This window comes from Momordica charantia, assembly GCF_013281855.1.
Source record: "Momordica charantia cultivar OHB3-1 chromosome 5 unlocalized genomic scaffold, Mcharantia_2.0 BLBB01000005.1, whole genome shotgun sequence".
NCBI classification, from domain to species: domain Eukaryota; kingdom Viridiplantae; phylum Streptophyta; class Magnoliopsida; order Cucurbitales; family Cucurbitaceae; genus Momordica; species Momordica charantia.
Window position 1 is genome coordinate 15,264,223 of NW_028275163.1, and position 25,162 is coordinate 15,289,384.

Below are 25,162 nucleotides of genomic sequence, written 5' to 3' on the forward strand. Positions count from 1 at the left end.
TGAATCATAATGACACAAGAACACAAAGTCCAAGTGCTGTTCTGTATTTGAGTTCACAAAAGTGGAGGTCAAGAGTTGGGTATATATGAAAAAAGTGTACAAAATTAAAATGAAAAGGAGATTAGACAGCAACATAGAGGGAAATTGGGTGAGGAGGATTTTGAGTCTACAGGCTACAGCTTGAGCACAAGGCCGATGGGACAATGATCACTGCCTCCCACATCAGGGAGTATGTAAGAGTCGTGCACTTTCTCCGCTATCGAATCCGACACAAGAAAATAGTCAAGCCGCCATCCTGTTTAACAAAAACTTTCTTTTTACAATTGTCACAAAAATTACAACCTCAAAAGTTACCCCGAATGGACTGCTGAATTTTATCAGAGCAAATGCAAAGGAAAATGCAAAGGAAAAACACATGGATGAGAAACAAAAACTGAAGCAGACTCGATTACCTCTGTTGGTTTTGCGTCCACCGTGACGATAACCCCAATATGTATAGCCAACAACATTAGGGTGTTGCTGTCTGAATGTATCTACAAACCCCTTTTCCAAAAAGTTTGTCTCAAACGATTTCCTTTCTTCATCTGTGAACCCAGCACTTCTCCGATTTCCCTAGCGAACCAAGCACGTGTCCAGTGAATCAAAAAATTTCAACAAAAAGCTCCTTTTACAAAGCACAACATGCTTCAATGAGTTTGTAGGAACATTTTTTAAGGTTCAGACATAATAAGGGGAGAAAGTCACAAGTCTAAATTTGATAGCTAACCGCAGGATTATAGATGTCTATCTCTTGATGAGCACAATTCAGATCACCAGACAAAATCACAGGCTTCAATTTTTCTAACTCCTACACGCGAGTTGTTACAAAATATATGTTAATACATACATTAAAAAGGGAAACCATGGCACTAAACAATATTTCTACATCTAACCATTTCTACTATGGGCAAAAGCACCACCGGATCAAACATCAAATTGATTTGTTTTTAAGCATGGCTTATAATTAAAACGCTTTTTGCTAAAAGTAGTTATTTTAAAGCAGTCACCAAATTCACCATAAGAAATTCGGAACATCTAGTTGTGCCTCCATAAATTTGCAAATCAGACACAATTTTTTCATTTCTTCCTTCGAAATTGACCATTGGTTTTTTAGCTATATGAAAATAGTTCTATCCCCAACAATAAAAATCTAGAAAACGCTATCTGCTTACAAGTTTTCAGTTTGACGGTGACTGCTTAAAATGTAGACCAACTTCAGACTCGAGCATATTAATGCAACAAATATTCTTGTATCAACTCTTGCCCAGTTGAAGATAACCAACAAAATATCATAACATTCTTTGCATGAATTTAGGTGACTTTTGAGAGTGATGTTTATACCGTTCTTTTAAGTGAGGTACTTTATTTAATTGATTCCTCTCGAATCACCTTAAAATTCTTTTTAAGGTGATTTTGAACGGCTTTCAATAAAAATGTTTTCAAGTAGAAGTACATTTGAAAGCACTATCGAAAGAAACGTTGAAAATTTTGGAAAAGTGCTTTGAGTATTTATTAGTATTCTTAGAATTTTCAAAATCGCTTAGGATTACCTAACCAAATACTAAAGATTTGGAAAAGTGAAAAAGAACTGAATGACAAGAAAAGTTAGAATACTCAAGGAAAATGCACAGAATAGAGATTTTGTTGATGTCTTGATTTGGGAGAAAATGAAAAGCTCTAAGATTTTGACAAGATAGCGCATCTTTTGGAAATGATTTTTCAAGATACGAACACGTGACCATTCAATTCAAAAATTCAAACTAAAGCCCACGAAAAAATTGATGCCGTGGTGGGAAAATCCAAGACTATTTCTGATTCCGACATTCCAAGTCTCCCATTTCTTCAACTACGATGGAGTGTTTAAGAATGCACCCACCCGGCCCTCTCCTCTCATGGGCTTGCCTGGCAGCCCACGATGTCCACGTCGTTCGGAGCTTCATTCTAGTCCGCACAACGACAATGGTGAACACATGTGGGCGATAACCCACGATTAGAGGGTGAGGTCAGAGTCAGAGAGAGAGGGCGGAGTCAGAGAGATTTGAGTCAGATTGGTTTAGGAAGGAGGAGACAGTGTGATGAGGAGTGATTTGAGATTGGCTCTGTTTGAGGGGGGGAGAAGGTGTGAGAGTCCTATTAGGGTTAGTTAAGGAATGATACTAGTATATGGGTTAGGGGTAATAGGGTAATTAGTCAGGGGTAAGTTGGTTATAAATATGGGTAGTAGGGGAGAAGTAGAAGATCTTGGATAATAGTATTATGGTAGGGAACTTGAGAGAGTTCTTCGGGAGAGATCAGCCCTCTCGAAAGGCTATTGGTTCTTGTAATTACTCTTTGGTATTGCAATATAGTGTTCTTGTTAGATTCTTGTATTCGGATACCTAACAAATTGGTATCAGAGCAAGTTCATCCTGACGATGGATCTATCAGTCGAGACAATGAAGTTACAGAGAATGTGTGAAGAAATGATGGGAAGGTGTGAAAAAATGATAGAAAATTCGAAGGAAATGGTTCTAATATGCATCAGACTGCAGAATAGGCTTGTAGAGAACATTGCGGTTAGAGAGGAAAAAAGGACGTTAAGGAGGGAAGAAGTAGCCGAGAAGAGCATTCGGAAGCGGGGGCGAAGGATTGTTGGAAGCCGGCGATCAGACTCGAGAATGTGGACTGGGGTGCGATGGAAATTCAACCGCAGAGGGAAAGTGTTGTTGCGCAGCGGTTCATTGAGAAGAGAGGAGAAAAATTGCCCTCAACCGAATATGAAGATGCTAAGGAAGAGAGGAAGAAGGAAACACTGACCACAGAAGATCGAAAAGGGGGATGAAGAAGAAATTGAATATCCAAAAAGAAACGGCAAGAGTCTGAGAATGGTTGGATCGGATTTGCACGGTGGTTCTCCGATGAAGAAGCGGCGAAAAAAGAAGGGTCCAGCACGATTGCAAGAAGAACGACTTAAAATCCCACGAGACTTGAAGGATGGCCGACGATTGTTGGCATCTAAAGTATGGAGAAAAGTAGGAAATCCAAACGAAAATGAAAGAAAAAAGAGACAGGGGACTGATGGAAGGCATCGCCGGCGAATGTTTGGGTGCTCAGAGATACAATAAGGGTGGCGCTGCTGTCTATGTTTCAGATGGTCGGAGAAGAAAAGAGGGACGATAAAGGTTCTGTGCCCTAATTTTTCTGTTGACAAATATGAAAGGAATGGGCTGAAATTGGAAGATGCTAAGGGGAATGGACTGGTATTGCATAAAATGGTTGAGGCCCGGGACTTTTCAAAGATAGAAATACAAGATGGGCTTTGGGCCAGGATGTCCCTGATTTTAAACCTAGAATCTAAACTAACCCTAACTGCCACTTCACCATTCTTCCCCCCTAAGCAGTCGGCTAAGAAGCACGGACACGGATACGGGACACGGACACGGACACGATAGGACACGGCGATGCGTCAATTCCTAAAAAATTAGGACACGGACACGCTGGGGATACGTTTTTTTTTTTAATATTTTTTAGGATATATGTAAATTTAACACAGAATGTTAAATACAATAAAATGCATAAATATAAAGTCAGTTACATCTTTCAACAAAAGTGATTGTTTTTATTAGAGTTTACCTAAGAAAAAAGAAAAACAGAGGCAGGGGAGTTTACCTAAGAAAAAAAAAAAAGAAAACAGAGGCAGGGGCTCGGTGGCGGCAGCAAGGGTGGCGGCAGCAAGGGCGGCGGCAGCGTCGGCTTCGTGGGAGAGGGGTGGTGTGTTTTTGTTATCGTGGGTGGATATTAGGTTTTTATCTTTTTTTTTTTTAAATTACTCATGGGCATTGAGCCTTTTTATTTGGGCCCAGAAAACCTCCCAAGCTGTGTCCAGGCCGTGTCCCAGTAGTGTCCCAGTCGTGTCCGATTTTAAATAAAGAAAAAAAAAATCAGACACGCCAAAACGCGTGTCTGACACGTGTCCGGCACGTGTCCGACACAGATACTTCACCCAAAAATAAGTGTCCGTGTTTCCTAGGCAGTCGACCTTCCACCCTAGGCGGCCTCCCGTCGACCGCCGCCCGCCGCACGCCACCGATCGCCGACCACCATCACCCGCCTCCTGTGCCTCCGCCGTCGTCTGCCACCGCCACCATCTGCCACACCACTTTTCGCCATCGTTGGTTGCACACCATCGCAGGCCTCCTTCAATCGCTACCACTACCCGGACAACTCGTACACGGCCGCCACCACCATCTACCGCCCAGGCCACCATCAACCGCACACATCTTCTGCCGCCGTTTGCCGCACATCCATCAGAATAGCAGTTCATCTAGGGTTTGAGATATGCTAGGTCTCTAATTTTGTTGGTGTTTAGTGAGTAAAAAATAAAAAATAAATAAAATAAAATAATAGTAAATTTGTTTTTGTGTATGCACACCTTGAGGACAAGGTGTCTTTGAAGGGCGGGGTAATGTGAGAGTCCTATTAGGGTTAGTTAAGGAATGATATTAGTATATGGGTTAGGGGTAATAAGGTAATTAGTTAGGGGTAAGTTGGTTATAAATATGGGTAGTAGGGGAGAAGTAGAAGATCTTGGAGAATAGTATTTTGGTAGGGAACTTGAGAGAGTTCTTCGGGAGAGAGATAGCCCTCTCGAAAGGCTATTGGTTCTTGTAATTACTCTTTGGTATTGCAATATAGTGTTCTTGTTAGATTTTTGTATTCGGGTACCTAACAGAAGGGTGTGTCCTGGAAGGCATGGCCAATGTGCATTTCTAGTTAGGACAACTCCAAGCTTACAATCTTTCCAATGAGGGCCCCATTATAGGACTTGTCATCAGCCTCTGAAGGATAGATTTCCTAATATCTATCTTCTATCTTTATCCCCCCATGGGACTGTTGATGACTTTTGGGACAAAGCCACTCTTTCTTGGAGAATTCGGACTCAGAGGATGTTAAAAGACGAGGAAATTGATGAATTTATCTCATTAGTCTCCCTTTTAAACCCATTTGTTCTTAACAATCAGGCTGATACCGGAATATGGTCTTTGGAGCCATCTGGGGAATTTTCAGTTGCCTCATTGTGCAGGTTGTCTTCCTCTGAGGCCATGTCATCCCAGTTATTGCAAGCCATTTGGAAAACCAAAAGTCCAAAGAAGGTCAGCTTCTTCATTTGGATTTTTCTGTTCAGAAAATTCAGTAGAGCGGATGTTCTCCAAAAGAAGCTTTCTGAATGCTGCCTTTCACCTTCCATTTGTGTATTCTGCCAATCTTTTGGTGAAAACCTGCTGCATTTGTTCTTTTTCTGCCCTTATGCTCAGAATTGTTGGTCTTTACTATTCCAAGAGTTCAATTTCTCTTGGGCGTTCGATTGGAATGCAGTAAATAATCTTACTCAACTTCTTCTCGGGCCATCTTTGCCTCCTAAAGCTAATCTGCTGTGGCTGAATGCTATTAAAGCTATGTTATATGAGTTGTGGTAGAAGGCCATTTGTAATGGCAGGAGAAGATAATAGTTGATGAGGGAAGAAAGGAATTAGGAAAGTTTTATTTTTGCCCCCAGTATATCTCAACTGAGGGGGACCCAGTTTCTCTTACTTTCTGGAGCTCTCAGAAAATTGAGTTTTCTTTCCTTTTTATTTTTTGGTTTAAAAAAAAAAAAAAGAATAGAAGTTCTTCTAGTGTTGTTAATGGAACGAGAGTAGTGTCTCTCTCTGGTTAGGGTTTTGTGGTCAGTTTCAAAGCCATGTGGTTGACGATGTGCATCGAATCTTATGCTTGTTTAAAAACGTTCTCAAAAAAAATAATTGAAAAAGTGCTTTTAGTTAGCTTAGAGCACTTTTCACCATTCCACAACTCATCTCTAACTCACACTAACCATGTAACATCAGAATTCATTAAGAAATAAAATGGAAGAATAATCATTTCACACTTACCTTAATATACTTACTGAGAGATAGATCCCACTGGGTAATCCTGTATGACTAGAAATGAAATCAAACATATAAATGCAAGAAGAGGGTTCAAATTAAGAAACTAAGACCATAAAATCAAGAATTCATGTAACTAAGATATCGGGCTAGAATAAAGAGCCACAGTTGAAAGAAGTCAATACCAGTCTCTTTAATCCATCTCCAGAATTAGGAACATAAACACTTAATAAAAAAAATGAATCAAACTCCGCCACCACAAGCCGCCCTTCACCGTCGTGTTCTGATATGCCTACACCATATCTGACTGAAAGTGGTTGTATCTGTAATACATCTTATTTCAGCAAACTAAAGGGAACCATTATGAAATATAGGAAATATGATGGTAATAATGATCACTCTTAGAAAAATAGTTATTTAAACTCATTTCAGGCCCTTGAACTTATATTTTAGTGTTGACAATGCCTAAATTGGATCTCACTTTAGCTTTTAGATAGAAAGGCTTGAGCTTAAGCTAGAAGAATATAGTGATGTGTTCTGATTTGTTGATAAGTCAAAAGAACGACTTGATTTAAAAGCTGAATTGTGCTAATGCAAGTGATGCTGGAGCATAGGAGCTTAAAGAAGAAGTTGCCAGCAGATAGCTTGTGGGGCACTTCATTAATTGAGCTAGAATTGGACGGCTGATTCACACTGAAGTAGCCAACCACAGGAGAACACGTAAGAAGAATGGCCACCTCAGCCCTTATGCCTACAACCTGAAAGCGCTTAGAATGGATTAAATGCAAGGGAGCCGCCAGGCAGAGGAGAGAGCCTGGTGAGGAAAAAAAGGAAGTAAGAGAGAGGAGATCTACTCCGGGGAAAGGAAGAAGAAAAAGACAAAACGGGCAAGGAATCTCTACTGCTAACCTTCGAATAAAACAGTGTTCCTTATTATATTCTTTACCTCATCCTCTTCTTAGCTTTCTTAAATACAATGGGCTGTATTATTTTATTTTATCTTCTGTTTGTTGGAAGCATGAGCTAAGTTACTTACGGCAAGAATTACGAGAAGCTGTTTTTAATGAAACTTTTGTTGTAGCTATTTATTGCTTATTACTCTGTGTTCATGGTGTATTTCTTGCTTCAGTTTCTTAATGTTTGGTTACCATTAATGGAACAAAAGTTCTGCTGCATTTAGGAAAAAAAGGGCAGGATAGATACCCTTAAATAATGCTGTAAATCATCTTTCAAATTGATAGTAAGAGGTTGGAATAACCCCTTACCGAGTACAACTGAAAGCCGGCCCTTAAAAGTTGTTAAACTATATGGAAATATGTATTCACAAATCTGTGTGGTTTGGAAAAATTACTAGACATCTAGGTTGAAGAGAATAAAGCCACTAAATTGCTACAGTATTGGCAACAATATTAGTAGCAGCACAACCATTATCCTTGCCCCTTTTTAATCACCATTACACTTCCTTCCTCACTTAACCTGAAATGCTTTGAATGTTCTTTAAGTTGGTTTAAGTTCTTTATAATTTTAGTTAGTTGTTTGGTTACCTTAACCTATTAATAACAAAAAGGAATATTAATTTCAATCGACCCTGTGGGGACAACTTTTATCATTTTCTACAACTACTAGGTGTATACTTGCACCATCATTGTGGTTGTTTAACAAGTAACTACAAATGTCTACGTAAAATAGAATCTTTAGAAACTTGTAAAATTTAAGGTATAATGAAGAAGCAAAAAGAGGTGGACGTTGATCAAAAGAAAGGGCAATAATATGTATCATTCATTCATAAATCATAACCCAACAGATGACTTTCTCGAACCTTGATGATAATCCACGAAACTATTACCTAACTGAACCTACAAGATTATTGCCTCGCTCTACGACTTATAAAATCAAGAAACTCATAGGCTGTCGAGTAGCTTAAATGTATAGCTACTAATAAATGCCTCAAAAGAATTTTGAGTTTACAATTTGCTTTTTCATGATCAGACCAACCACACTAGTTAGAAACTAAAACAACGTACTCATTATGCAATCACTAATCAGTAAGATATAATTTTGTCTATATTTTTAATATATAGACTCCAAGTCTCCAAGTTTCTACAAGCATCTCAAACAAACGCATGTTCTGAAAACAATGATAAAACAAAAATTAAAATTAAAAAATTGCACAATGAAATGCACTATAATTAATGACACTGACAACTCTTCCTCTCTCAATGCTGCCAAACCCTGCAGGACTATTTTTTTGTCACCCTAACTTTCAGAGTCAAATAATTTATAGAATATTAATATCCTAAATAGGTGATCATGCAAGTAGAATCCAGGACTTGATACACAATGAAATACACATCTTAGATGATCAGGCTGACAACTTTTTTCTTTCTTGTACAGGAATTTGTTGTTCAAATATGAGAAAAGGAAATCATACCCGGGATATGATTGCAGTTCCAGAATAACCAAGTTTAGAAACACTACAAGTCCAATAGGTATGATGATATCCATCCATGAGAGACTTTTTAATTTCCAGTATGTCCTTCTCCTGCAGCAGAAATTGATATGTAAAACCAGTTCATGGGGAAATAAAGCATAATATTGTTGATCATGCGGCAGGTACATAATGATGAATATTGATAGAATAAACTGAAAAATTAAAATCTCCACCTTACTCTCCAGTCTCCAGAACCAAAGTCTACCCAAGGTGAAGTTAGTAAGTTACTGACATCTGTATAACTCTGGACTTGAGTTAAAAGTGATTTAGTAACAGCATTTTTATTTCCTCTTTCTTGTTTCTTACTCATTCTTTTAGGAGATCTAAAACGTGTTTGAAAACCCCATTCCTCATTTTTTTTGTTTTCTTTTTCACTTGAACAAAAAGAAATGCATAATCATTTTTATATTGTGTTCTCTAGAAAATAAAAATAAATAAAGAATTCTTAGAAAAATGAAAGACTTAGTGGAAAATTATTTTTTAAAAAATAAAACGTTTGCCATTTTATGTCAAAATACTTTTTTTTTATATTATATATAGAGTATATGGGGAAAAGATAATGGAGATATAAATTTCATTAACATTTGGACAAAGTAAAAGAAATAATAAGAAACAAAAAATCACAATGTCTTGTCTCCAGAGATGAGCTGTTAATGTTTCTGAGTGGGACCCCTCTCTCCATGAGTTCTCCTCCGCCCTCACCATGAACATGTCTCCATCCTTAGGAATGTGATAAACTTGCTTTAGAAGTTACCAGTCGTCTCCATGACCCCAGTGATAGGGTTTCATGTTTTCAAGGTTTGCTCATCAAGGATGATTCAAATTAGGTAAGCTATAGTCTCAAGATTAACGGAGATCAGTAGTATTTTCTGGGTTGATAAAGGTTTATTCTTAGTTGAAGATGTGAGTTGTAATGTTCTGTTACCTCTTCATTTATCTCAAGTAGTTTTGTTGGAAAATATCTTCATATTTACATGTCTCCATACTTAGTTACTTGGCGAAGTAAAAAACAAAATTTAGTGGCTAGAAGCTGAAGCAGAATTTAGGACCTTAGCCCACAGTATTTGTGAAGGGATATGGATAAAAAAGTTACTTGAAGAATTGACAGTCTTTCAAAAGGCACTCATATGGGTTTATTGCGACAAGGTTGCCATCTCCAAAGCCCACGATCCAGTTCAACATGATAGGACTAAGCATATTGAAATTGACAAATATTTCATAAAGGAAAAGTTGACACTAGTGTGATATGTATCTCTTATCTCCAAACAATAGAGCAGACTTCTGATGTGTTGACAAAAAGGACTACCAAAAGTACAATTTGACAAGATGATTGACAAGCTATCAATCGAAGATATCTTTAAACAAGTCTGAGGATGAGTGTTTGTTTATATTTGTGAATACTAGCTGTAAATATTAATGGTTATTTTATTCTTATTTCCTTTTTTGTATTGAGTCTTTCTTCTATACAATGAGGATATGTATTTCTCATTTTGGAATACAATATTTATTCCATCTAAATCAAGTATAAGTATTAGCACTTGTGATTCAAACCAACTCTTTCCTAATATAAATGAAGAAGATAAAAATCAGAAATGATGATGAGTTCAAAGAAGATGAAGGATCCTATTCCGAGGGATTGCAGCAATCTTGTCCCTTCATCTTCCAACCTCGTTTCTGACATTTCAAAATTCTCTTCCTTCATTCAAGATTGTGGGTTAGAAGTCTACGAACTCGTCCCAAACAATCAATCAAAATCAGAAAATCATCTCCCATGAAGATAATTTCAGGGAATAAAAAAGGTTCGGGTGAACAGTAAAAATACATTGAAGAATTTCTTGCAGCAGCATTGCCTTGATAATGTGCTTTTTCAAGATTTCGAGAAAATTGAGAGGATGCTGATAAATTCAATTCGGTGTTCGAAAGATATTGGTTGGGCAGAATTTGATTCAATTGGCAAATCTGGTGGTCCTCTCATACTGTGGGACAAAAGCATAATTATCAATAAAGAAGTGCTAAATGGCTGTTACAATGATGGATAATACTGTTGTCTTTGATAAAACCAGGACCTTAACTGTTGTGACATCTATTGTGACAATGGTATCCGTGAAGCTACTCGAGTTGTTAATGGTTGAATTTTGAAGGTTGAAGGAACAATCATAGAACCAGGTTCTGTTGCTGTTGCAATTGTAGAAAACGAAATAATATCCGTCAGAACATTGGACTGGAATTAGAGACATGGAGTTGTCGTCGATCATTTCTATCTTAACTCAACCAATGGTTTATGTTGGAATAGATAATATTCTGACTGGTCTTATTAGTTTGAAGATGGCATCCGGAAAGATACTAGTCATGTTGATGGCTCTTTATCTAGGCAACCAATTAACACGTACATGTTTTTGTGGTAAGTAAATGTTTTTACCCAAAAAAATGTTGTATGGGGTCAAATGGCTACTGCCCATATTGGAATCGCAACGGGTTGGGATGTGGGAGCTGCTAGCGAGGTGTCTCCTATTATGTTAATGGTCAACAGTCTCTCTCGAGAAAAATATTAAGTTTTCTAGTTGATCCTTTTCCTGGCCATTTGCTTCGTGCTGTTTTTGCAGCTTGGTGGTTGTAGACTATGCTAATATGGCTTTTAGGCTTTCCAAGACCTCCCCAAACGATTCTGTTTTTCATTTCTTGTCATATTTGAATAACTTGACCTTGCTTGTTTGGTTGTTTGGTTTTCTTTTTACTCCTTTTTCTTCTTCTTCTTCTTCTTTTTTATATATATCCGTGTGTCCGGGCTAACTTGCACGCACCTCGACTAATCACTAGCCAACCGTCTGACTCTACTACATTTGATTGATAAGGTAACTCGTAAGATATTAAATTGTAGGTAGGTGGCCACCTTCCCTCTAAATCCTTTGCTATTTACATTAGCCCTTATTGACCACTTTGGTCATAGTTTTCTTTTTACTCCTTTTGGAAGTTGGTATACTTGAACATTTTTCTATATTGTCATTGAAAAGTTCGTTTCAAGGGACTGGCTTATTCAACCAACAGTATAAACCAAACATAATCAATTGGAGTAGGTTTTGGCTTACCCAAATCAAGTAAAACCTGATCCAACCAATTAAAGCTTCATCATTTTTTTTCATTAAAACCCTATTTGTTAGCACCCAAGCCCTAAAGTCCATATTCAAGTAAAACTCAAAGCTTAGCCAGCCTTACGTGTTTTCCCATTCCCTGGCGTGTTTGCCTACGATACTTTAAAAAAATTAAAAAAAAAAGTTTTTAACTTATCATAGAAGGAATCAGGAGCCAGGAAGCAAAAAAAAAAAATGCAAATGCATGGCACGAATGACAAAGCAAACACCGTATAGAAGCCTCCATCTCCAAGCGACGATCTTTGTCTCCCTCCAACTCTCTCTGACCGACTAGCTGGCTGCAAGCAACAACGTAAAAACTAAAAATGTTGTTTTATTTTTTATTTTTCACGAAGTGTCTTCATAACACTTCGTAAATTATTTTTATTTTTTAGATGATTTTTCTTGCATTAAGTAAAGATAAAAATTCTATGTTGTGTTATCTATTATGAACATATATATTTTGTATTTTTCTTTTGTTTTGTTTTTTAAGTTTGATTTAAACTTTGAGGATTAAAAGTCATGTTAATTTTTTTCCATCATATCTAATTAGGAGATTGAAGTAAGAGACCAAAAATCTTTTCTTTAATACACTATCTTTTAGTTTTTTTTTTTTTTTTAATAAGAAACATCAATTTCATTAACAAAAGAGGCAGTACAAAAAGGATTACAAAAAGGACTCCCAATTGGCAAAGATTTGAGAGACACTATAATTACAAAAAGCCTTTGTACTAGCAGCCCATGAAGAAGCAAAAATTTTTACAACTTCCCAAAACATCTGTCTATCGGTTTTCTCTACTCGAAATATTCTTTTCAAACCAAATTCTCCACACTAAGACAACCACCCCCACAAGTCCATAGAATCTTTGCATGCTTTTGTTAGGCCTCCTATTAGGAACACATATGTACGTAGGGGTAAAGGGGGTAATTCCCCCTCTTCTGACAGTTAGACCGTTGACCTTAAGGAGTGTCTTATCTTTTGTCTTTTGTGTGGAGTCCTAGGTGAGGGGGGATATATCTGTTTTGTGGCTGCCTAGGTGGGGGCATGTCTTATTTTGTATTCTAAAGTATTGGACTGTTGTGGAGAGTGGAACCCTCTCGAATGGTTGTTGTTATTGAACTCTATTTCCATTGAATACTATCAAGTGAGGGAGTTTCCTCACAAATTGATATCAGAGCTCGTTCGACTTGGGCAAGCTCTCCAATGACGAACAAGAAACAGCTAGAAGAAAGGTGCGAGTCGACAGAGAAGGAAGTGAGCGGAATTAAAGAAGTCTTGCAGAGGATTAGTTCCCAACTGGAAGAGCAGCGTAAGAGAAGCGATGCACAGATGGAAGAGCAGCGTCGCAAGAACGATGAAACACAGAAAAAGCTAGAGGGATTCATGTTAGAGGTATCTCGAGGGAAAAGTCAGCAACCTACGACAGTCGCTAATGAGAATTCAACCATGAAACGGAAGAAACCCGAAGACGACTATGAGCAACAAGGGGAGACCACGACGGGTAAGGATGATGGCACGGGACTGGACCGCAGCAAATTTAAGAAAGTAGAGATGCCCATACTCACCGGGGACGACCCCGACTCCTGGTTGTTTAGAGCGGAGAGATACTTTGAGATACACCATTTGAGCGACGAAGAGAAGATAACGGTAACAGTCATTAGCTTGGAAGGTGCCGCCCTGAAATGGTACCGATGGGCGGAGAACCGACGGCAGTTTACCGACTGGAATGACCTGAAAACCAGAATCTTCGAGCGGTTTAGTGAGTCCAGAGACCGAAATCTTCTTTCCCGCTTCCTGTCCATACGACAAGAGGGTACGGTCACTGAGTCTCGACAGACCTTCGAAGCATGGTCTGCATCCTTACCCGATTTAGCCGATGATGTGTTGGAGAGCACATTTATCAATGGATTGGAACCAAATATCAAAGCAGAACTTATCCTTTGGGAACCGGTGGGCCTCGAACGAATCATGAAAAAAGCCCAGCTGATTGAAGATAGAAACACCTCGGTCCACACCCCAGAAGACCCCGAGCCCAACCGCAACCCCAAGGCATTGGCCAACAAGCCAAAGACTTCCCCCAACTTTGACAACCCGCACAGTTACCCTTTCGGGTAAAACGTACCCCACTACCCAACCTATACGAAAGGAACCGTTCCAAAAGAGGCTTACTGAAACAAAGTACCAGCGGCACAAGGAAAAGGGGCTATGTTTTCGATGCGATGAGAAATACAGCATTGGTCATAAATGCAAAAGTTAGGAATTGAAGGTCTTTGTGGTACACGACGATGAAGAAATGGACATAGATCGAGAGGAAGAAAACATGGAAACGGGAGGAAGCGAGACACCAATGGTAGAGGAGGTTGCAGAGTTGGCTTTGAACACAGTGGTGGGATTCTCAACACCAGGGACCATGAAGTCGAAAGGAAAGATTGAGGACAGGGAGGTGGTGATCCTGATCGATTGTGGGGCTACCCACAACTTCGTTTCTCAGAAATTGGAAGAAGCCCTCAATCTCCCTCTACACGAGACATCAAACTATAGAGTGATCATGGGGACAGGCGTAGCAGTGAGAGGAAAGGGGATCTGCAAGGGTGTGGTTCTCTACCTACCCGAGCTAACTATCAAGGAGAACTTCCTTCCCCTCGAGTTAGGCAACCTAGATGTGGTATTGGGAATGCAGTGGTTGAGTACCTTAGGCACAATGGAGGTGGATTGGCAGTCTCTCACCATGTCTTTCCGAAAGGGAGGCCACAAAATCATCTTGAAGGGAGACCCCACACTAATGAGGATGGAAGTCACACTCAAGAAACTAGCACGAACATGGGAGACACATGACCAGGGGTATTTGATTGAACTCAGAGCCATTGCAGCTCAACCTGAAGAACAAGGGAACCTCGAGGCCGTCGTGGGCAGCCGGTTGGTGAGAGACGTTAGGAACCTGATCTCCGAATACCTAGAGGTTTTTCAAACACCCTCCACCTTGCCTCCCCACAGTAGCAATGACCATCGAATTCAGCTGAAGGAGGGACAACCGGTCAACGCCGGCCCTACCGCTACCCCCATGCCCAGAAAACAGAAATAGAAAGGTTGATCAGTGAAATGTTGGAGGCAGGGATCATCCGTCCCAGCACCAGCCCGTACTCAAGTCCCGTGATCCTAGTTAAGAAGAAAGATGGGAGTTGGAGGTTCTGCGTAGACTATAGATCCTTGAACAACGCAACGGTACCCGACAAGTTCCCTATCCTCGTCATTGAAGAGCTGTTGGATGAGCTACATGGCTCGCGGGTGTACTCGAAGATTGACCTTAAGTCAGGCTACCATCAGATCCGGATGGCACCGGAGGATGTATCCAAGACGGCCTTCCAAACTCATGAGTGTCACTATGAATTCATGGTGATGCCCTTCGGGCTTACTAATGCACCAGCCACCTTCCAAGCCCTCATGAACCAGATATTTCGTCCCTTTCTACGTAAGTTCATCTTGGTTTTCTTTGATGACATCTTAATCTACAGCTCTGATGCAGATTCCCACATCTGCCATCTGTCGGTGGTCTTCAACATCCTGAAGGATCACTCCTTGTGCGCCAACCTAAAGAAATGCCAATTTGCCAACGAGAGGATCGAGTACTTGGGGCACTTGGTGTCTGCAAAAGGGGTGGAAGCCGACCCAGAACAGATACGTGCTATGCTCCAATTGCCGCAACCTGCAAATCTCAAAGAATTACGAGGCTTCTTGGGTTTGACGGGCTATTATCGCAAGTTTGTGGCCAATTATGGAGCCATGGCCGCCCCCCTGACACAACTATTGAAGAAGGATTCGTATGAGTGGTCACCTGCAGCTACAGAGGCATTTGAAAGACTAAAGAACGCGATGGTAACTTTTACTTTGGCGCTGCCTGATTTTTCTTTGCCATTCGTTATTGAAACAGATGCCTCAGGGTTTGGATTAGAGGCGGTTCTCTCTCAAAAGCAAAAGGCAGTGGCATTCTTCAGCCATACTCTGTCGGCATGAGCGCAGCTGAAGCCCATCTACAAGAGGGAGTTGATGGCCATTGTCCTCGCTATCCAAAAATGGCGTCCCTACCTGCTAGGTCAAAAGTTCATTGTCAGGACAGACCAACAAGCCTTGAAGTACCTGCTGGAACAGAAGATCATTCAACCTGAATACCAGAAATGGGTCTCGAAGTTGTTGGGGTATGACTTCGAAGACCGGGATTGGAAAATAAAGCCGCAGATGCCCTTTCACGCATGGCTCCTGCCAGCCATCTAGCGTCTCTGTCGGCCCTAGCTCTATTGGATGTAGAAGTAATCAAGTCAGAAGTGGCAGCAGATCCAGAATTCACCAAGATCTTGGAAGACCTTCATAGGGACTCAGAGAGCGTTCCCCGCTATTCTCTACAACACGGCGTGCTTCGCTACAAAAATCGATTGGTTGTGTCACGCACCTCCTCCCTCCTCCCCGCAATCCTACATATGTATCACGATTCAGTAATTGGGGGACACTCGGGATTCCTACGGACTTACAAGCGCCTAACCGGAGAACTCTACTGGCCAAGTATGAAAGCCACGATCAAAACCTATGTGGAACAATGTCATACCTGCCAGAGGAACAAACACCTCGCAACCGCCCCAGCCGGATTTCTCCAACCTTTAGCTATACCGGACCGCATTTGGGAGGACATTTCTATGGACTTCATCGAAGGCCTACCTAAGTCTCAGGGGCAAGATTCTATCTTTGTGGTGGTGGACCGATTAAGCAAATACGCTCATTTCATTCCTTTGAAGCATCCTTACTCAGCCAAATCAGTAGCTGCGACATTCATGCGTGAAGTTGTGCGCCTCCATGGTTTCCCTCGGACCATTGTCTCGGATCGCGACAAGATCTTCATCAGCCACTTCTGGACAGAACTTTTCAGGCTTCAAGGAACCAAGCTGCACCGGAGCACAGCCTACCATCCCCAGACAGATGGCCAATCGGAAATCGTGAACAGATGTTTAGAAACTTACCTTCGTTGTTTTTGCAGCGAAAACCCGAAGCAATGGGGCAGTTGGATCGCATGGGCTGAATATTGGTACAATACGACCTTCCACAACTCCATTGGTACTACCCCGTTTCAGGCCGTGTATGGGAGACACCCACCCCCGCTCATTCTGTATGGTTCACAGAAGACAGCCAACGCAACATTGGACCAGCAGCTGGAGGAGCGCAATCGCGCATTGGATAAGCTCAAGGCTAACCTCAGGGTGGCTCAGGACCGGATGAGGAAGTACGCAAACGCACATCGAAGGGAGGTGGAGTTCGAGGTAGGCGACAAGGTATTTCTCAAGCTTCGACCCTACCGACAACAATCCATGGCTAAACGCCGGAATGAGAAACTTAGGCCCCGCTTCTTTGGCCCCTTCTCCATCCTTGAACGCATTGGCAAGGTCGCTTACAAGCTCGATTTACCTGAGGAGACCTCCATCCACCCAGTGTTTCATGTATCCCAACTCAAGAAGGCCATCGGTCCCGACAAAGGCGCCGTCCCTATCATTCCCCCATTGACAGATGAGTTCGAAGTGATTCCAGTTCCCCAAGATGTCTTTGCCTTCCGCAACCATGATGACACAGGTGAATTGGAGGCCTTCGTCCAGTGGCAGCATATGGATGAAGGAGACGCTACCTGGGAGAATTGGGATGCCTTCCAACTCCAATTTCCCAACTTCCACCTTGAGGACAAGGTGTCTGGGCTCCGAGTGGGTGATGTTAGGCCTCCTATTAGGAACACATATGTACGTAGGGGTAAAGGGGGTAATTCCCCCTCTTCTGACAGTTAGACCGTTGACCCTAAGAAGTGCCTTATCTTTTGTCTTTTGTGTGGAGTCCTAGGTGAGGGGGGATATATCTGTTTTGTGGCTGCCTAGGTGGGGGCATGTCTCATTTTGTATTCTGAAGTATTGGACTGTTGTGGAGAGTGCAACCCTCTCGAATGGTTGTTGTTATTGAACTCTATTTCCATTGAATACTTCAAGGTTTAAATCACAAACGAACTTAGAAACAAAACAAAAGAAAAAAAAACATATATGTATATGAATATATATATATATTATATTCATAACAGATAACACAACACACCATATTTATCTTTACTCGGCACAAAAAAAAAATATATCAAAAAAATAAAAGGGCAAAATATATTTTTAGTTCTTGAGATTTGGAGTAGGTGTTATTTTGGTCCCTAAAGTTTCAAAAGAAACACTTTCTTTTGGTCCTTGAACTTCTTTGACCCTTAGTTGACTAACGTAAAAATGATGTTTATCTTTACTCGGCACAAAAAAAAAAATATATCAAAAAAATAAAATGGCAAAATATATTTTTAGTTCTTGAGATTTGGAGTAGGTGTTATTTTGGTCCCTAAAGTTTCAAAAGAAACACTTTCTTTTGGTCCTTGAACTTCTTTGACCCTTAGTTGACTAACGTAAAAATGATGTAGTAGTTAAATTGCTGATTATATTTGCTGATTTGGCAAAATATATTAATTTAATAATATACGTGTGGGTTCTCTCTTTCCCCTTCTATTATTCCTCATTCTTTCTCCTTCTCCCCCATCTCTGGCAAATGTGGCTGCCACCGTCGCCAACCGTTTTATCCTCCCTTGCCACCTATTGCCTCGTTGTTGTTGTCATCACCTTCTCCGGCACATCATCGCCCTCGCCAAAGCACACTTCTTCCTTGTTGGATATGGAACACGCTTGAAAAAGCCCAAAAGCAACAGGCTTGGAAAGCCAAAAGTGAGCCACCCGCTATCACCACCACTTCGTCGCCATCGCCCTCATTGAACCGAGTCGTCGCCCTTGCACAAAAATCCTTATACTAAGCTAGAACAAAAAACCCAAATCTTCTATTCAAAGGTCGGATTACCGCTCTACGTGCGAGATTTAGCTCTCTCTATTTTTCTTCTTGTTAATGGGTAGGAATTTAACGAGAGATGGTTTTGGGGTTTATTGGATTGTGTTTACTCGAGGGAAGGGCGAAGGCGAAGGCAACGGCAACATCAACGCAGCAATGGCAGGCAAGGATGGAAATGGCCAGCGACGGCGGCAACATTCGCCAAAGATGGGGGAGAAGGAAAGAGGAAGAGAAAAGGGAAAGAGAGATCCCACAAATATATTATTAAATTAATATATTGTGCCAAATTAGCAAATACAATCAACGAAACCACGTCATTTTATTGTCAGTCAACTAACGGTCAAATAGGTACAGGACCATTTAGAGCCATTTATCAAACCTCATGGACCAAAAGTGTTCCTTCTGAAACTCCAAAGACCAAATAAACACCTACTCCAAATCTCAGAGACCAAAAGTGTATTTTGCCCAAAATTAAAATAGATATAATGAAGTGTTATGAAAACAGTTTATCTTCTTCTTGAAAAATAAAAAATAAAAAAGCATTTTTAGTTTTTACCTTATTGCTTGCGGCTGCTGACTAGTCGGTCAAAGGGAGACGAAGATCATCATTCAAAGACAAAGGCTTCTATTCAGCATTTGCTTCGCCATTCACGTCATACGTCTACATTTTCCTACCTTCCTGACTCCTGAGTTCTTTCTGCAATAAGTTAAAACTCTTTTTATTAAATATGGCAGGTGTTGGAATGGGAAAAGATGTCAGGCTGGGCTTTTATGGGCTTTTAAGTTTTACGGGCTTTTAAGTTTTTCCTGTATATGGACTTCAGGGCTTCGGTGCTAATAGATGGGGTTTTTAGACAAAACAAGCCTCAATCAGTTAGGTCGATTTTTACTCAATTTACCAAACTGAAACCAACTTCGACCGATTATATTCAATTTGTAATGTTGGCTGAATTGTCACCAAAAACCAAACTGCCAATCGGTTTGGTCGGGTTTTTCTTGCACCCCTATCTGTTGGAATGAAGCCAAAGAGTCTAGCTTGATGGAAAGGGTGGCCAGTGAAAGGACAACTATGCATAAATATTGTTAGGAATAGCCACATACCAACCGAAAGCAGTGAGAATAAGCCTCCAAATTCTATAAGAAAGGACAAGTGATGAAAGTATGGCTCTGTGATTCATTGTCTAACTTGCAAGGCAAGCACCTGGGGAAAATTGCTATTCAAGGGCTTTTTTGTAGGGCACCAGATTTCAATCTTACAAATGAAAATGAGGACAATGACAACTTACCTTATAAGTTGACATTCAGGATTACAATGAGTCTTGGACCATTCAGAGAGCTCAAAAGGATGTTGAAGTTAAAAGCACATAGAAGAAACTTGCTTGCTAAAGAGTCTGCTCAGCATGACAAGAAACTGGACATAAATATGTTGACCTCATTTCTTACATAGTAAACTGATTTCTGTTTTCTGCACCGAACTTTAGAAGAATTTGGTTAAAATAAAGATCATTACTATCCATTTTCACATGGTAGCTGCTCTAGTTCATACTCAAAAGAATTTGGTTTACATGAAATTTAGATCATCATAATGTCTATTATGTGGTACTTCAAGGAAAAATACAATAATGGTAAGGTTCAATCCATAAATAACAATATGCCAAGAAAGCTGCATCCCAATTCTTTTCAAATTATGCTTACTGGTTGAAGCAACCGTATAATACTTTAATGCATTGGCTAGAAAGTCATAAAGAACCTTTCAAGCTATTTGCACCTTGCGGATAAATTAGAGTTGAATAATTACTTTTTCTTTGAGAAGAAAAAAAACTTTTCATTGATAGGGTGAAAGCTATAAATAGTTTTATGATTAGATCCCATCTGACATTCATTTACTAGATATAGATATAATGGATACACCCAAGAGCATTACATAGAAACCTTTCCACGCAAATAAAACCAAATAATGTAATATCAAAAAAAAATTTCATAAAAGCATCCAAACAAGAATTAATATTAGATGAGAAGTTCCTAAATTCTTTTGAAAGCACATACCAGGAAGCAGCATAATGAATCTCAAATCCTTTTAGGGTTGAATAATTACCGTAAAATTTTGCATATCTTTCCATACTATGAATGGATATTTCACCCATAGAAAAACTAGGATATCAACAATCTATTGTGAGGCCTCCCATTGTAAATACTTACGTGAGAAGGGGTAGAGAGGGAAATTCACCCCCAAATGACAGTTAGGAAAGGGGCTGTACAGGTAGGTTGGTTATAAGATAGAGGTTTAGCTTGTTTTGGATATCTTTTGTCATTTTGTAAGTCTTTGACTTAGGAAGGAGAGCTCCAGCCCTCTCGAATGGCTGAGAAACTCTGGTTTGCCCTAGGGCTGTAAGTTTGTTTTGTGTTGACAACTTTTGAATATCATATTGTAAGTAGATATCTTACATCTATGGATGCTTAATAAATAAGGAGAGAAAATTGGAATTGAGGAGCAATTCCTTGCTTCCATCCTTTCTAATATGGGATTTGCTGAGTCACAACAACTAAAACAGATATAATTTCCCTAACTGCCCTGCTAAATAATTGTCCTCCTTACATACGTGAAAAAATGACAACTTATTCTTGTCATAAGCATCTACTTGAAAAGTTTTGCATCCAAGTACTGACTCTAGTATATACCATCTGATTAAAAATACCAAATTATTTGCATAAAATTTTCTGCTTTATACAACCACGTTGCTCATATAAGCAGGGCCTAAGCTTTGAAGTATTGGTACGTTGCAATACTTTTTTAATAGAACTTCTGAATATTTAAATTGCGTAAAATACGTATTTAGCCCTTGAGGTTTGAGTTTGGTGTCTATTTAGTCCCTGATGCTTTAACCTGTACACTTTAGTCTCCGAGATTTGAAAAATGATTCTAAATAGTCTCTAGACCGTTAATTGATTAACATAGAAGTGATTTTTTTTTAAAGTCTCCGAGATTTGGAAAATGATTCTAAATAGTCTCTAGACCGTTAATTGATTAACATAGAAGTGATTTTTTTTTAATAAGAAACGAAATTTTCATTGATAAAATGAAAAAGAACCTAAAATGTTCAAAGATACAAACTCCCAAGGGAGTGAAAAAAAGTAAATAGCAAAAAATAAAAAGATACAATCTAAAAAAACAAAATGAAAAAGAAATATAGAGTAATGTGGTGATTAAATTGTTGACTAGGCTTGCTCACTCAGTAAATTATATTATTTTTATATTCATATAGGGCTTATATGGCATCTCTCTTTCCCCTTCCTCTCTTTCCCTCTTCCAGGCCAACGCCACCCAAATCCAATCAGCCATTGCCAACCACCTACTTTTTACTATGCTCCACCATCCCGCCGCCTTCTTGTCGTCGGTCGTTGATCACTTCCATCACCGCCACCTCCTAACTTACAGATTTGGAAAACAAAGGGACCTTCATTCCCTTCAAATCCTTGTTCCAAAGATGAAAACCGAGATCTGAAAGTCAAATGGTAGGGAGGCAGCCACGGCAAGTAATCACGACGGAGGCAATAGCAAGTAGCAATGGTGGAGGCAATGGTGAGTAGCAGCGGCGAAGGCGACAAAGAGTAGCAACAGCAGAAGCAATAATGTGTAAAAGTGGTGAGCGACAACAAGGGAGGCGCAAAGGAGATCAGTGACTGGCGACAAAAAGGAGGCGGCAAGGGAGAGATGTTAGTGCGCAGACGAAGAAGTGGTCGGCACAGTAGGTGGCCGCAGATGAACAACGCTAGCGGCTAGATGAGGAGAGAAGGGAAGGACGAAAGGATACGACACAAAAGCCCAATATGAATATAAAATAATTTACTGAGTCAACAATTTAACTGCCACATCACTTCTTCGTTAGTCAACTAGCGGTCCAAGGATCATTTAGAACCCTTCTCCAATCCTTAGGGCCTCAAGTATCCTTTTTGAAACTTCAAGAACAAAATAGACACCAAACTCAAACTCCAAGGAACAAAACTGTATTCTACCCATTTAAATTTTTCTTATGTGACATCAGGTGTGGAGATTTCATTGTAAGTATTAAACTAATAGCCACCAATTATCTACAATATCCTAAATAAAAATAAGATAGTATATAAATTATCTATGGTAAGACAAATTATTCCCTGACTTATCACCAATCTCCATATCACTGGATAAAAGAAGTCAACTTGATTGTGGCTAATTTTCAAACTACCTTGACGACTCGTCCCTTTGAAGGGCAATCAAAATCCTTGTAGCTAAATTGATTAGAAACTTCCTATGTACAGTGTACTACTTAACTGTAGAGAAACAATAGAACCTTTAGTAGAAAGGAGAAGAACTACATTTGATCTTATTTTGTATACAGCAGTCACACGGTGCAAGTTAGAAAATTCTTTTTGTAATTCAGAAAAGATTCACAGATGTACAGGAATAAAGCTATTAAATTTCCTCCTTTAAAGATTTGGATGGGATGCACAACATCTAAAGGAAATGGTAAGCAATTGAACAAATTATGAGATATAGTAGAAACAATGCAATGTTTTTTAATAAGAAAAATAATTCAATGTTCTAAATATAAAAGCGTCATTCATTTTATGTTGGGAAAGGATTCCATGCAAAAAAAATGTCAGATATCGAAATTCCTCTATGTAGAAATGAAAAAGAAATTATTCTACTTGCCTGCAATTTGGTCTCTTGTAAGCACAGTATATCAAAAGCTTCCCTTTCAGCTAGTCCCAACGCTGAAAATCCCCCTAGCTTAAGTAATGCTCTTAAACCATTGACGTTCCAAGATAAAATTTTCAAAGATTTTGTATCCTTGGAAAGAGGTGAAGGCCTCATGGTTCTAGGGTTATATGGGATCCAACCTTTTTGAGGTTTCTTATGAGCAAGAACAGTCCATGGTTCATTTTGCATCACCTCTACTCCATCCCCATGCTTTACAGTGCGGCTAACAACTTCTGAGGATACTTTTCTCTTTGTTCTAGATGGCTCACTATCTACAAAGATGTCATTTATGTAAGAAACAAGAAAGTACTTAGAGTGCCAAGTGTCTTAGGATTAGAAGGGCAAAAACAATACCAAAGAACGATAGAGGTGTTCAAAGGATAGATATCATTACTTGTTGCACAACTTGAAACCTCGTCAGATTTGACTGACTCCTTTGATGTTAAGGTTTTGGTTTCAACTTTCACAGTTTCACCTTCAGAAGGTGATACATTTGAGTTTCTCTTAGTTTGTTGCACTCCAAAATCTTCTACTGCATCAATAACACCACCTAAATCAGATAAATTCTGAGCCTTCTCATTTATTCAACACTTCAATAGAAATGGAGGATTGTTGATGTATAACTTGAGAACTAATACTGGACATGCACATGAGATCCATATGAATTCAACTTCAAAATTAACTCAAAGTGTATATATGTATTGATTAGTGCCAGCAATAAGGGTGACGATGTTTTCTCCATCTTGGATGATGTCTACTCTAGTCAAGTCACATGGAGTAGTAGTGTGCTACAATTTTGAAGAATGAAAATGCAGTCTTTAAAAATAAATATTTATACCAATTGTTTTCTTCTCCACAAATCCCTGCAGTGCAGTTACAAGCTCGTGTTTCCGTCCTTTGGCCAAAATACCTACGCTTCTGCAAAATGTGAGCAACAAGGATAAATAAGAAAGTTAGTTAGAAGTTAGACCTCTAGTACAATCTAAATTTAGAACTCTATTCACTTGTGCTGAGACAATGCAGCACATATAACTCCAAGCTCAATAGTCAAATTGAAAATCTAATGAAGAATTCTCCATGGGTGGGCACATCAAAACGTGTTAGTTCAAAGATAAAGTTCTCATAAATTACCTTAATGTCATTCTCAATTCCTGGACCGTCATAGCCTCAATTCTCGACGGGTCATCCTTGAAACTTTGAATGTCCACTTTACTGTCATTTTCCTATACGTGAAACACATGAATCAAAATAAAGAAGAGACTTTAGGCATATAAGGTGAGTGAAATATTCTTAAAATCAAAATCATTCCACAACCTCGACGACGATCTCATCAGAATTTCTATCTTTCCTTTTCCCATTCTGTGTGGATAAACTTACAGAGGACCGATTCGACGCCATTGAGTTCGTCCGAAAAGTTACCAATGTTGCAACTCTCCACCTGCACAGATTCACTGCAACGCTACAGAGCACCCGAGTTAGTTCAGCTGAATGACATTGAACTACTACTAGTTCTAGTAATAAAACCATCTTCATGTTGGAAACAAAGGAAACGAGCTCACTCTTTCCAAGCAATTTTGAACTTATGCTTTCACCTTCTCCATTAATTTATCAGCAAAGAAAGATGAAGGGAAGCGCTAAAGAAAATCAAATAAAAAGGGCAAAAGCATTCGGGAGTAAGGGCAAACCTCGAGGGATTCAAGAAACTCCTAAACCCCAATTGCAATTGCAATTGTAATACTGATTTCATTGACAAGAAGAGAGAGAGAAAATAGCATGTAAAGAAGAAAAGCGCAAGCTCACAGGGATAATATATACAGAACTAAACCAGGGGAATTAAGCGCCAAAGAGTCGGAGTGGAAGAAGACGGACCGTTTCGCTCCGCATTGTCCCCACACGCTCGAGTTTTGTCCCCTCAGAATCCAATTTTTACTTTTCTGTTCAAGGTAAGGACATTCTGGTAATTTTACAACTCTG

The 25,162-nt window shown here is 39.6% G+C and overlaps 1 protein-coding gene across 11 annotated transcripts; it reads right to left on the reverse strand.

The window, feature by feature from the left end:
* ARP (apurinic endonuclease-redox protein) lies at positions 1-25,162 on the reverse strand. 11 transcript variants are annotated; one of them, XM_022298281.2, is made up of 13 exons: positions 25,058-25,162; positions 24,503-24,639; positions 24,320-24,411; positions 24,027-24,106; positions 23,583-23,738; positions 23,141-23,460; positions 11,792-11,860; positions 8,374-8,484; positions 6,128-6,265; positions 5,949-5,996; positions 767-847; positions 453-612; positions 1-295 (listed from the first exon to the last, which is right to left on the reverse strand). In XM_022298281.2, the coding sequence occupies exons 2-13, from the start codon at positions 24,584-24,586 to the stop codon at positions 174-176; spliced, it is 1,461 nt and encodes a 486-aa protein (XP_022153973.1). In that variant the 5' UTR covers positions 24,587-24,639; positions 25,058-25,162; the 3' UTR covers positions 1-173. The 11 variants fall into 11 exon arrangements, with proteins under 11 accessions (XP_022153973.1, XP_022153971.1, XP_022153965.1 ...); XM_022298279.2 differs by lacking the exon at positions 25,058-25,162 and adding an exon at positions 24,989-25,056; XM_022298273.1 differs by lacking the exon at positions 25,058-25,162 and adding an exon at positions 24,874-25,051 and having other exon boundaries at positions 23,583-23,720; positions 24,503-24,647.